At 43.2% G+C, this 12,682-nt stretch overlaps 1 protein-coding gene across 4 annotated transcripts in view; it reads right to left on the bottom strand.

The window, feature by feature from the left end:
* EPS15 (epidermal growth factor receptor pathway substrate 15) overlaps positions 1 to 8,542 on the bottom strand; it is a 196,850-nt gene extending 188,308 nt beyond the window's left edge. For all 4 annotated transcript variants that reach the window (XM_012518810.3, XM_023584095.2, XM_004476485.4 and 1 more), the window contains exon 1: positions 8,348 to 8,542. In XM_012518810.3, the coding sequence (XP_012374264.2) occupies positions 8,348 to 8,527 (180 nt within the window). In that variant the 5' untranslated portion in view covers positions 8,528 to 8,542. The remainder of the gene's footprint in view (positions 1 to 8,347) is intronic.
* Positions 8,543 to 12,682: the final 4,140 nt, after the last annotated feature.

Here is a 12,682-nt window from a genome sequence, read left to right as displayed (position 1 = left end):
AAAGGCATTCTCAAACACTTGATGGTAAAACCTTTCTGAAGGCAAATTAGCGGTAGTAATCCAAATTTAATATTCCTTAACCCAGCAATTCTTTACACCCACTAGAAACGTATCCATATACTCATTCTTATGCACAAAGACATGTAAAGGAATATTCACAGCAGCAGTGTTGGTTAATAACAAAAGATTGGGAATGACATAAATGTCCATCATTATTAGGTGGCTAGTTAAGAAATTTATAGTATATCTATAAAAGGTATTACCTTGATGTTTTATAAATAATGGGGGAGATGTTTATGTACTGGTATAGAAAAAAATCCTAGATCAGTTAAGCTAAAAAATAATAAGCTGCAGACAATATGTAGAGGGAGGGAAGGAGGAAGAAAATATATATATTTACATATACACAAGAAACTGGCAAGAATGGCTGTCTCTGAGAAGGGGATTAATGGCCTGGAGAAGGAAGAAGGCTTTTCACTGGATTTAATTTTTTTTCCAACATGAGTTTATACTAGCTCATTTATTTACAGACTGTAAAACGTAAAGCACAAATTCTGAGCCTCACTATCCTTCCATTTGAAATGATGATAATAGCCTACCTCACTGGTTATTATAAAGATCAAATGAGAGCATAAAATGCTTTGTAAATTGGGAAGCGGATATGGCTCAACAGACAGAGCATTCGCCTACCATGCACAGTGCTGCTGCGTGCAAGGAGTGCTGGCCCATGCAGGGATGCCCCTGCATAAGGGTGCCCCCTGCGCAAGGTGTGGCCCTGCACAAGGAGAGCTGCCCCAGGTGCAAAACCACAGCCGGCCCAGGAATGGTGCCATACACGCGGAGAGCTAATGCAGCAAGATAATGCAACAAAAAGAGACACAGATCCCCAGTGCCACGTGATGAGAATCCAAGCAGACACAAAAGAACACACAGTGAATGGACACAGAGAGCAGACAATGGGGGTGGGGGTGGGGAATAAATATATTTTTTAAAAATGCTTTGTTAAGTATACAGCAGCATACAAAATTATAAATTAGTCCTCTGAATTCTCCAAACCAATTACAATAATTATTATTATCATTCCTCCAACCAATTTCTCCAAAACTAAAGGTAGATATGTTTAAGGTGAAGCCTCAATGTAAATGCCATCTTAGAGCAGGACTTTTACTTTATACATGGTTATTGATTTCAATTTAAATAAGTAGATTTGTATAAAAGTTATCATATAGAAATGTAAAATCAACTAAAACTATATTATTATATCTATTTTTAACTTTTTCAGACTACAGAAGGAATACATGCCCACTGCAGAAAACTTTAGAAAGTACAACAAAGTAATTTTTTTTTAACTTAAACCAGGCTATTATAAAATCTTGGTATTTTTTCTTCTAGTCTTTTTTCTATGCATGTTTAACTAGGTTAGATCATTTGTCTAAATAAAAATGTCCCACTTTACTGTAATACAGCATTCAAATTACATAAAACACATTCTGTGATGAAATAGCAAGAATCCCCCAAGTACAGAGGCAATGGCTAGTGAAGGAGGATGGTCCATTTATGTGCCCCTGATATTGACGACTGTGTTTATGAACCTATACTCTTGAAATTGAAACTTAGCATAGTATTATAGGGTGCCTAAGTGTTACCTCCTGACAGCCTCCGTGTTGCTCAAATGTGGCCTCTCTCTAAGCCTAACTCAGCATATAAATGCACTAACTTTCCCCCAGCATGACATGACTCCCAGGGATGAGCCTCTCTGGCACCAAGGGATTACTACCAAGAACCAACTAGCAATGCAAATGGAAAAAGACTAAAAAGAGGAAAACGTAACAACAAATGAGTTTATATGGCTAAGAGACTTCAAAGTGAATCGGGAGGTTATTCCAAAAGTTATACTTATGCATGTCTCAGCAGAATTTCATTGACTGCCAAATTAGAAACTATCCCAAATAGCAGGGCTCCCGAGAACTCTGGAGACACCCAGGCACTATGGTCAGGGTAGAGAGCTTATGACTTTGGTACTTTGCCAGTGGACTCTACTTTGGGGTTTGTGCTCCCCAGTGCAAAAGAATTGGAATCAGTTGTGGTTTTCCGATACATAGCTCTTCAGTCCCTTCTATTTGAACCTATAGCCAGTGCTGGAATTGATAACTGTACATTCAAGAGACTTGAATCTTTGGATTGTCCATATTCCAGGTGGGCCCTGAGCCTCAAGAGAGTTGCAGCACCTACTCTCCAGTTCATTGGACTCACCCAGGACAACTAACAAGGAGATGATGATGGACCCACCATACCAAGGAATCAAGAGAGCCTACACTTCAAGTAAGAGGGTTCCAAACATCACCAATATGGAACTGAAGCCCCCTCTCAATTAGAGTTGGAGTGACATCACCATCCCTGAATCCTCAGAATTGGGGGATAAACTATGGATTAGAGTAGACCTACTGGTATTCTACTCTAGATTTATTGTGATTCTAGCAACAGAAGAACTTATATCATTGATGTGGAAGCAGTGGCCACTGGAGGTTCTAAGGTCAAGGAGAGGGAAAACAGGTATAATACAGGACTTGGAATTTGTCCTAAACGACACTGCAATGACAGATGCAGGCCATTACATATGTTGCCATAACCTACAGAACTGTGTGAGAGAGAGAATAAACTACAATATAAACTATAATCCATGCTTAGTGGCAATGCTCCAAAATGTGCTCATCAATTGCAATCAATGTACCACACTAATGAAGGATGTTGTTAATGGGGGCAAATGTGGGAGGAACTGGGGAGCAGAGCATAAGGAAATCCCCTATATTTTTTATGTAACATTTATGTAATCTAAATATCTTTTTTAAAAAAATAAAAAATTTTTAAAAATTACATAATATTCATTAAATTATTAGATGCTCCCAATAAACATCATTTTAATGAAGGCATAATATTCTACCTTTTTTTTTTAAGATTTATTTATTTATTCTCTCCCCTTCCCCCACCGCCCTGGTTCTCTGTTCTCTGTGTCTATTTGCTGCGTTGTCTTCTTTGTCTGCTTCTGTTGTTGTCAGTGGCAGGGGTATTTCTGTATCTTTTTGTTGCATCATCTTGTTGTGTCAGGTCTCCGTGTGGGCGGCACAATTCTTGGGCAGGCTGTACTTTCTTTCACGCTGGGCGGCTCTCCTTACGGAACACACTCCTTGCGCGTGGGGCTCCCCTATGCGGGGGACACCCCTGCGTGGCAGGGTACTCCTTGCATGCATCAGCACTGCACATGGGCCAGCTCCACACGGGTCAAGGAGGCCTAGGGTTTGAACCGTGGACCTCCCATGTGGTAGGCGGACGCCCTATCCACTGGGCCAAGTCCGCTTCCCATAATATTCTATCTTGATAAGGGTTCAACTGCTTTAAAATGAGAGTTCAGTGTATGTGTTTGCCTAACGAACTCTGCCTAGATTAACTTCTCATTTATTATTTCCACCAATTCTCCAAGTAATCAGATCTCTCCTCTCTCTCATTTTCCTGCTTTTGGTTGCCAGAGTTCCAACTGTATTAAACCCAAAATTCACAAAACAAAGAACATAGTCTTTTTTTTAAATAAAATTTTATTTAAGTATGAAATTTTTTATAATTCCTTTGAAGAGCAAGTAAAACACCTTAGATTGAACCATTAAAATTAGACATTAGGGACAGAGATTTAAAACTGATTCATTGCTAAATAAAGATGCTCCATCTTTTCCTAGTACATGTTAGTTTGTTATTATGGTTCTGCAAATAGAGTGAAAAAAAAAGGAATGAACTCTTAGGTTATTCCTGAGAGACTTTCTATTGGGCAAATACAACTGTTGCTAATTAATTTTAAGTATGACAACTCCTCCCAAATGCTGAACATTCCAAGCCATTTTTGAGAATGGTTTAGCTATCTCTCAAGGAAGTGCAGATTTCCTAAATATACTGGACTGTAACTGCAGGCAAAAAAGAAAAATAACATTAATGTGCCTTGACCATAGTAGGAACTCAAATATCTGTCATGTTGCATAAATACTGCTTCTCTGCTTCTGAGAACATGTTGTAATTTTCAAACTCTGCCCTTCATTTGCTGACATAATTGTTAAGCCAGACCACAAAGGTGATACGTTTATTAGCACATACTGTGTGCTTTTTTCAAAAACTGAAATTGAAAATAAACACCAGAAATAAACAATGGGGGAATTTTTCTAATTTTACAAATTTTCTATAATGCATTTATCACTCTTCATACCATTTGTTGTTTTAGACCATTTCCTAAGATCATTTTCTTTATAAAGTCCCCATTTAAGGTTTTTAAAATTATTAATAAAAGAACCTTTGCTAAACTAAAATAAGAAAACCAAAATAAATCTGAAATACTAAAAGATTACTTAAAATACTCATTGCATACTATAGTTCAATAAAATAAAATATCATCATCAAGCACTAATTGCACACACACAAAATACCATGAAAGGCATTGGTGATTCAAGGAGGTAAAAAAACATGGTTTCCATCCTCAAATAGCTTACTACCTAACCAGGATAACAGATCACATACTGAAAAAGAGAACCAAAAATTCAAGGAAGCATTGGACATGCCAAGCATCTAGTACAAAGAAAAATATAAAGAAATAGCTTTTAAAGTCCTACCGACCTTGGCTCTTATCTTAGATGCACCACTTACTAGCTCAGGTAATTTATTTCCCTCATTTTAAAAGTAGATTGTTGTTAGATTAAATGAAGTAAAATTCCTAGGATATAATAACACCCAAAAGGAAGGTAATAGTATTATTGTTATTATTATGGGCACAGGGCTTTAGAGGGAGAGGTAGGCAATAGGAAAAGTTTAAAAAGACACAAAGTACTTTTTCGTATTCTACCACCGTAAGCAAAGACCATAAAATCTTTCTCACTCAAGTTTTATTTCTTATTGACAAGAAGAAAACAGACCATCTAGTGAGGATAACTGAAATTATAAAAGAAAATTTAAGGTTGTAGAGTGCTAAATACCCTGAGAAAGGGAAGTGGACTTGGCCTAGTGCTTAGGGCGTCCGCCTACCACATGGGAGGTCCGCAGTTCAAACCCCCGGCCTCATTGACCCCTGTGGAGCTGGCCCACGCACATTGCTGATGCTCGCGCAAGGAGTGCCCTGCCACACGGGAGTCCCCGCGTAGGGGAGCCCCACACGCAAGGAGTGCGCCCCATAAGGAGAGCCGCCCAGCGTGAAAGAAAGTGCAGCCTGCCCAGGAATGGTGCTGCGCACACAGAGGAGAGCTGACACAAAAGATGACGCAACAAAAAGAAACACAGATTCCCGTGCCGCTGACAACAACAGAAGCAGACAAAAAAGAACACGCAGCAAATAGACACAGAGAACAGAGAACTGGGGCGAGGGGGGGAAAAATTAAAAAATAAAATAAATAAATCTTTAAAAAAAAAAAATACCCTGAGAAAGTTACACTGGATCTACAAATCACAGAATATGGTTTACAAAACAAAATGTTAGCATTAGAAAGGTCCTTAGATCAGCTAGTTCAAACTCCCCAACTTGAATATAAACTCCAGAGGGGCAATAAATGCCATCTATTTTGTTCACTAGCATATCCTCAGTTGGCAGAGCTGGAAATGAAACTAAAGTTTCATTATTCTAGTATTCTATACTCTCTAGAGGTTAGAATCCATCCTCTCTAGAGACTAGAATACAACAATTTATTTTGGTTTGGGGGTTGGAAAATTTGGAGGGATAGGTGACAAGCAGGGGAAGAGGAAGGCATAAATTAAAACACTTTTCATATTATTCCCCAAACTGTCAGTTTTGCTTAATCAATAAAGGCAGAAAATTATAAACAAGACAAGCCCACCAGTGTCTAGCACACAATACTTAACAATTACTTATTGAATAAATGAACCTACCTCAAAACCCATCAATATCTCATAACCAGAGGCAGAAACTAACCTCAGTATCTGTTTAATCTTTATAACTGTCATAGTCTTTTAAAATCTTCATATGACAAACATTTACCAATCATTTTCTTCAGGATGGGCACTGAGGGAGTGAGATTGAAACAGACAATTAAAAGATATCCCTATCCTGCAGGATCACTCACTCTAGTACTCATATGTGTTACAGGGGAGAATGGGAGAAAGGGAAGGTAGAGAGTGTCATAAACATATCAATAATGAATGTGAGACCAAGTTGCACATTTCGGATTAAGCAGTTAAACTCAAGCAGTTTTAAAAAATTAAATTTAAAACCACAAATCTGTAAAGTTCTGCAATAACAAGAAAACACATTAGGGTATATTAACAACTGGGAAGGTTCTTTTTTCACTCTGCCTTTGTAATATATGTGATTGCCTTTCAGTATGTCTTAAAATCAAAATATTCTAAATTTATTTATTTGAATTATCAATATAAATGAACCACCAATGTATATTCACTCACCTGTGAGACACTGAGGTACAATACTTACTCCTCATTCAGTATTTACTCTAGATACATGTTAACTCCTAAATATATAACCACAAGAACATGTTTAAATTATTTAAGTGACTACAAGACTTACAGAACCTGAAAAAAATTGCCAAAAATGAATAACAGTAAATAGAAATTAAAAACATAGTATTATCCAGAGAGAGACAAGTATGCACACAACTGAGAAGTAAATCTATAAAAGTCTTCAAAAGAACAAGTATCAGTGGGGAAAACGGCCCGAATCGTCCAACAGAGCCAAAGAACAGCAGCCTGCCAAAAGGGATCTTGTTTAACACAAGTCACTAACTACACTCATAGAAAGTTAATACTCAAAAGTCAATGTTGCCATTCCTCAAATATAAGTTTCAGGCAGACCATTCTAGAGAGATTAACCACCAAGACTCAAACCACCACATTCCAGGTTAAAGGACTCTTCCCTGCTATCTGCTTATCAAAACAGGAATCAACTCCAAATAAAGTGGGAAATAAACAGACTTCACTTACGAGTGATATTTACTGCAAACTGAAGTTTATTATACCTGCAGCACATGTTCATTCGCGACTCCTGATTCCTGGGAGAAGACACTTTTCACTAGGTCTCTATTGTAGGGTGCTAGGCACAAAATGCCAAAGCCTCGTGTTCCTACACTGAAGATTCTACTGCCCAAACATACACCCTATCTCACTATTAAAGCTTTGTTAAGCACTGACAAATCCAGGCCAAGGAGACTACAAGGTGGCAGGAAGATTCCACAACAGGAGGAAGACTGGACTGGGCCCCAATCTGAAAGTATATAGCCACCAGCCCTGAAGAGAACAGAGGTGAGGCTAGGGTAAGTTTTGGTCAGCGGCGGAGAGTGGGTCTGGCAGGTGCCTGTCACCTCATCATACAAGACATCATGAGAAAACTATAATCGACTTTCTTTACAGGGAGGGAGGAACCAGGTTCCCAGAGTTCAGCGATGTTGAGAGGTCTTCCATGAAGCACAAAGCCTGGGCTCTGAAGGAAGCAAGAAGGCAAGAAAAAAGACGTGGAGAACAGGTTTTGGTGAAAGGTCCCCCTAGACCAGTGATTTAGGTAAGGACGTCCCCAGGACCAAGACTAGTGAAACCACGCACATGTTCAAGGCTGTTTCCCTGTTGTACACTTGGTCAGCGATTAAGTGAGAGCTCACCTGGTAGTGGTGGAAGTACACTTAGGTCGGTGAAAACTAAAATCGTGGGTCTGGCCCAGAAGATTACCTGGTCAGGAAGGGAAGAACTCAATAAAGGTTGGCAGGGTGAGTACTTGGGTAGGATGAGAGGCTGAGTGAAGGAAACTGTTGGAGAGAAGAGTGCTCAGATGGGACTTAGAAGGGAAAGACTAGGTGAGAGGGGGCCTGTGCGTCAGGAAGGTAATTCTGAGCCGGGCAAGCGCGCTGCCGAGCCTAGAGGGCGAGCCTCGTGCCTGGCGAGGGCTGAACCGGGAGCGGAGCCGAACCGGGAGGTCCGCGCGAGCTCAACAGGGAGCTCACCTGGGAGTGCGCCTGGCCTGGAAGAAGCAAACTTCCTGGGTGGGAGAAAGCTGACACGAGCGAGAGGGGCTAGGCAACCGACCGCCGGAGCGCGGGACTCGCGCCCCTCAGCAGCGGCGCGGGGGGGTCGGCCGCGGGACGCCGCATGGGGCGGGGCCGGGGGCGCCCGCCGACCCGGGGCGGGGTCGTGGCTGCCCCGGCGCCTCTGCGGAATCAGGATGGCGCCCTCCCCCAGTCACTCGCACGCTCCCTCGCAAAAACACCCGCCGCCGGGCCCGCGAAGCGAGAGACGAGGGCCGGGAGCCAGGGACAGGCCAGGGGCACCGGCCGGCCGAGACCGGCGGACGGACGGGCAGCGTTACCTGTGTCAGGGAGATCTGGGCCGCCGCAGCCATGGTGTTTCCATCATGCACAGGAGGGGAAGGAAGGACTGGCGGACGGGGACTCGGGGCGGGGAGGAGGCGGAGGGAGCGGTGGGAGGCGCGGCCCGGGCGGGAGGGCCGGAGGGCGGCTCCCTCAACTTCGACTACTTCCCTCCTCATGCCCGCCCCGCCCCGCCTGGCCCCGCCTGGCCCCGCCCGCCCGTCCGGCGCAGGCCGCGGCAGTGCCCAAATCTCGGCACTGGAATTTGAGCCGCCGGACCGGAGTCTGCTCCCGGAGCTGCCTAGGAAAACCCGGCGCGGATGATAAATTAAGGCGGACGGGCTGCGGAGTGTGCCGGGAATCCTAATTGTACTGTGACCTTTGCTGAAAAATGGGAGAAATTATACCCACAGTCCAGGTTGACTGTGAAGACTAAATGAGATAGTAGTGGTAAAAAATAGGAGCACTAAGTATGTGACAGACTTTTCTTTTTAAAGATTTATTTCTCCCCACCCCTTCGTTGTTTTGCACTTGCTGTGTCTGCTCGTCTTCCTTGTTTCTTTGGGAGGCACTGAGAACCAAACTACGGACCTTCAATATGGGAGGGAGGCGCCTACTCGCTGGAGACACCTCCACTTCCTGCTTTGTTGTGTCTCTCATTATGTTTCCCTCCATGGGTCTCTTGTTCTGTCACCTTGCTGTGCCTGCCGGTGGCATCAGCTCACTGTCTTCTTTAGGAGGCACTAGTAATCGGACCAAGGATCTCCCATGTTGTAGGCAGGAACTCACTCGCTTGAGCCACATCTACTTCCCAGACATTTCTTTTTGAATTGTAGGAATGAGGGAACTGAGACACAAATAAGTGTCTTGCCTAAGATCATACACCTGATTAGATAGCTGGATTAGAATCCAGGTCTGACTCCAATACCTTTTCACCATCTACTATTAGTGTGGTAATCACTCCCTCTCCAAGCCAAAATCTAGGTGGGAGAGGAAAGGAATACTTTCCTTGTCTGCTGCCTGCTGTGTTTGGATTATCCAATAAAAGAGTACTGGGACCAGCTTAGGTGCCTGCATCACTTCATAACTCTTCCTATAGTCCACCTGACAAATTCCTCCTCATTCCTAAAGACACCACTCAAGCATCACCTCCTCTGCAAAGTGGCTCCTGACCTCCTTAAGTCAGAGTTACACACTCTCCTCTTCTGTCCAACATTTCTTCTTCCCTTATGAAGTTATCACCCTAATGGCTGTTTACACCTGTTCCCCCCTCTAGACTGTGAGTTCATCGATGGCAAGGACTGTTTCTGGTATATTTCTGTGTCCTCAGACCCTAGCATGTAGTGGGTGCTCAATGAATGTTTGCATGCCTTAGTTCCTGCCTAATTTAAACACAAGATGTCCTATACTTTCTCATGCTACCACCTTAAGTTATTCGAAACGCTCATCTTCAAAGTCTTGGCTTATTTGCCACCTCCTTCAAGAAGCCTTCTAGAAACTCCCCACCCCACCTCTTAATTGCTCTGATATGAACCTTATTACATTCTGCCTTGTTTCTAAGAATTAGTTGAGGGCTTATCCACAACCCACTATCCTGTAAATTCCTTGAGAGCAGAGGGTCAACTAACTACTACACCCCCCTCACAGTTTAGCCCAACACAGAGTAGGCTTCAGTAAATGTTTTTGCCCAGAATTGATCTCCCTTGCTCAGTCACGGTGGCTTCCCACAACAACAAACCACAGCTCTAGCAGGCCCGCATGCCTGATAACATTATCATAGTAGTCCTCATTTGGTGCACTAGGAAGGCCAACTGAAGAAACCCATGATGGAGCTGACTCCACTTAAGTTCTTAGACCTTTTCCACTACAGGCAAGCCATCCCAGAAATGCCCCCAGGGACTCTTGACTGCTCAGACCCCTTGCAACAAGGCCCAGCCGTGAAGAGCAAGCCATATGGGGCTAGTGAGCAACTACTTATTCAAGAGTCTTCTTTGGCCTCTTTTTGCTGTTAATTTTTTTGCCTCAAGGGTGAAGGGGGGGTACTATTTCAAATGACTCTACTTTGCTACGTTTATCAGCTAGACCCACAACTGATGTCTCTACTGGAATTTTCTATTTCACATTATCACATTTGAGCTTCACAACAAAGCCCTATAAGGTAAGTGATCATCATACCCACTTTATAGATGAGGGAACTGTGTGTCACATAGGTTAAAGTGATTTTCCCAAAGTCACATTGCTAATAACCAAAGCGGTCTAGTATAGTGGAAAAAACAAGGATCAGACATTAGAAGCATCCATGTTTCAATCCTGGCTCTATAATTTATCTGCTGTATGACATTAAGGTTACTGTAAAGATGAATGAGATAACATATAGGACAGTACCTAAAGCGTAGGCAAGTTAGTTAAGAAATCAGAAAATCATAGAGCAACTTAATTTGGGGAGTGCAAATTCATTTGCTTTTCAAGAAGACTCCTCCAAACCATAAGATATAACGTGCTATTTTTTTTTGAAGATTTATTTTATCTCTCCCCCAACAGCCTCATTGTTTGTACTTGCTGCTCATCTTCTTTAGGAGGCACTGGGAACCGAATCCAGAACCTCTGATGTGGGAGGGAGGCACCTATTTGCTTAAACCTCCTTCATTCCCTGCATTGTTGTGTCTCTCGTTATGTTTTTTCCTCTTGTGTCTCTTGTGGTGTCAGCTTGCCATGCCTGCCCTTGACACCAGCTCGCTGTCTACTTTGGGAGGCACCAGGAACCTCTGCTCCCTGTTTTGTTGTGCCTCTCATTATGTTTTCCTTCTTGTGTCTCTTGTTGCGTCATCTTGTTGCATCAGCTTGCCATGCCTGCCTATGGCACCAGATCACTGTCTTCTTTAGGAGGCACCAGGAACCAAACCAGGGACCTCCCCTGTGATAGGCAGGAGCCCAATCGCTGGAGCTACAGCCGCTTCCCATAAGATGTTATTCTGGATGGATAGAGGGGAGTCCCTCTTATACACAGTCCTAGAAAGGGAGTATGAGTGTGGGATATTAAAGAAAATATAGAAGTCACTTAGTATGTGACCTCAGACAGCCCATTTAACTCATCTAAACCTCAGTTTCTCATGTATGAAAATTAGCAAATCAACATGGAAATTGTTGAGGAAATGAAAGGGATGATATGATTATTATTAAGTGATTTAAAGTAAGTAAAAAATGACAACTTATATTTTTACAGTATTGCTCCTCACAGTTTATGTTTTTACATACAGCATCTAACAACACTCCTGGCATCTAATAGATGCATGATAAAAGTGTTAAACTGAACTGAACACATCTCATGTGTAATTATTTGGATTCCCATTTCATAGATGAGAAAATGAAGAAACAGCTATTTTATAACTAACTTGTTTCAGAAAGTACCACTGAAAGCAGGATTGGGCCTTGGGGAAGAAAAAGAAAAAGGAAGGAAGGGAGGGAGGGAGGGAGAAAGAGGAAAAAGAAAGAAAGAAAATTTCAGGCTCTCCTGCAAAGGAGGACTAGCTAAAAATCATTGTATGGGATTTGCCCCAGGTCCCCTTGCACACCACCAATAAGTTTTACCAGCAACCTTCTCCCCTCCTTGGTTCTGCATTAAATTTATAATGACATATCATGGGGATTGGGAGCAGAGATGGGAGAGATGGTCAAAACTCCCAAAAAGGCCTAGAACATCTGGGACTGGATTTTTTTAAACTGCCTCACTGTAGGCATGCAGCCACAGCTCTTCCTAAAATGGCCGATAACGCCAAATGGCGTCGGTCTGCGCTACCTTCCCCCGCACGCCAAACTGAAACCTTCCTCTTCCCCCAGCAACAAGAATCCGGCAGCCTATCAGCATCGCACCTGGACCTCGACCTATGAAAACTCACCACGCTACATCAACCCCCTCTCCCTGCCCATATAAGCTGTAGCACTTCCTCAATAAACCAGACCTGCGCCACGAGCATGTTTCTCCAGAGCAGTGGCTGTGTGTGAAAGTCTCTGCGCGTCCTTACCTGCCTGCTCGGCTCTCCCTCCAGGCCCTCCTCAGCCAAAGCAACCTTGGCACAGCGGTGCGCCCTCTCCGTCCGGCTCCTACCGACCCTCTCCGCACGTCCTCTGTCTCCCCAGGTCTAGCGGGGTCGAGCGGAGGGCATAAGTGGCTGAGCAGGAAGTAAGAAGCGACGGGTACTTGGAGAGAACAAACCCGCGGGCCTCGCCCGGCCAGGCCCCGAGAGGAAGAGCGACAACACCTCACCAGTGATAGCTGGCAGCTATGTGTCCCAGATCACATCAAAGCACTGGGTCATATCCCAAATCTATTTTAG

This window comes from Dasypus novemcinctus, chromosome 9 (assembly GCF_030445035.2).
Source record: "Dasypus novemcinctus isolate mDasNov1 chromosome 9, mDasNov1.1.hap2, whole genome shotgun sequence".
NCBI lineage: Eukaryota > Metazoa > Chordata > Mammalia > Cingulata > Dasypodidae > Dasypus > Dasypus novemcinctus.
This window is presented reverse-complemented; position numbering and strand designations above follow the sequence as displayed.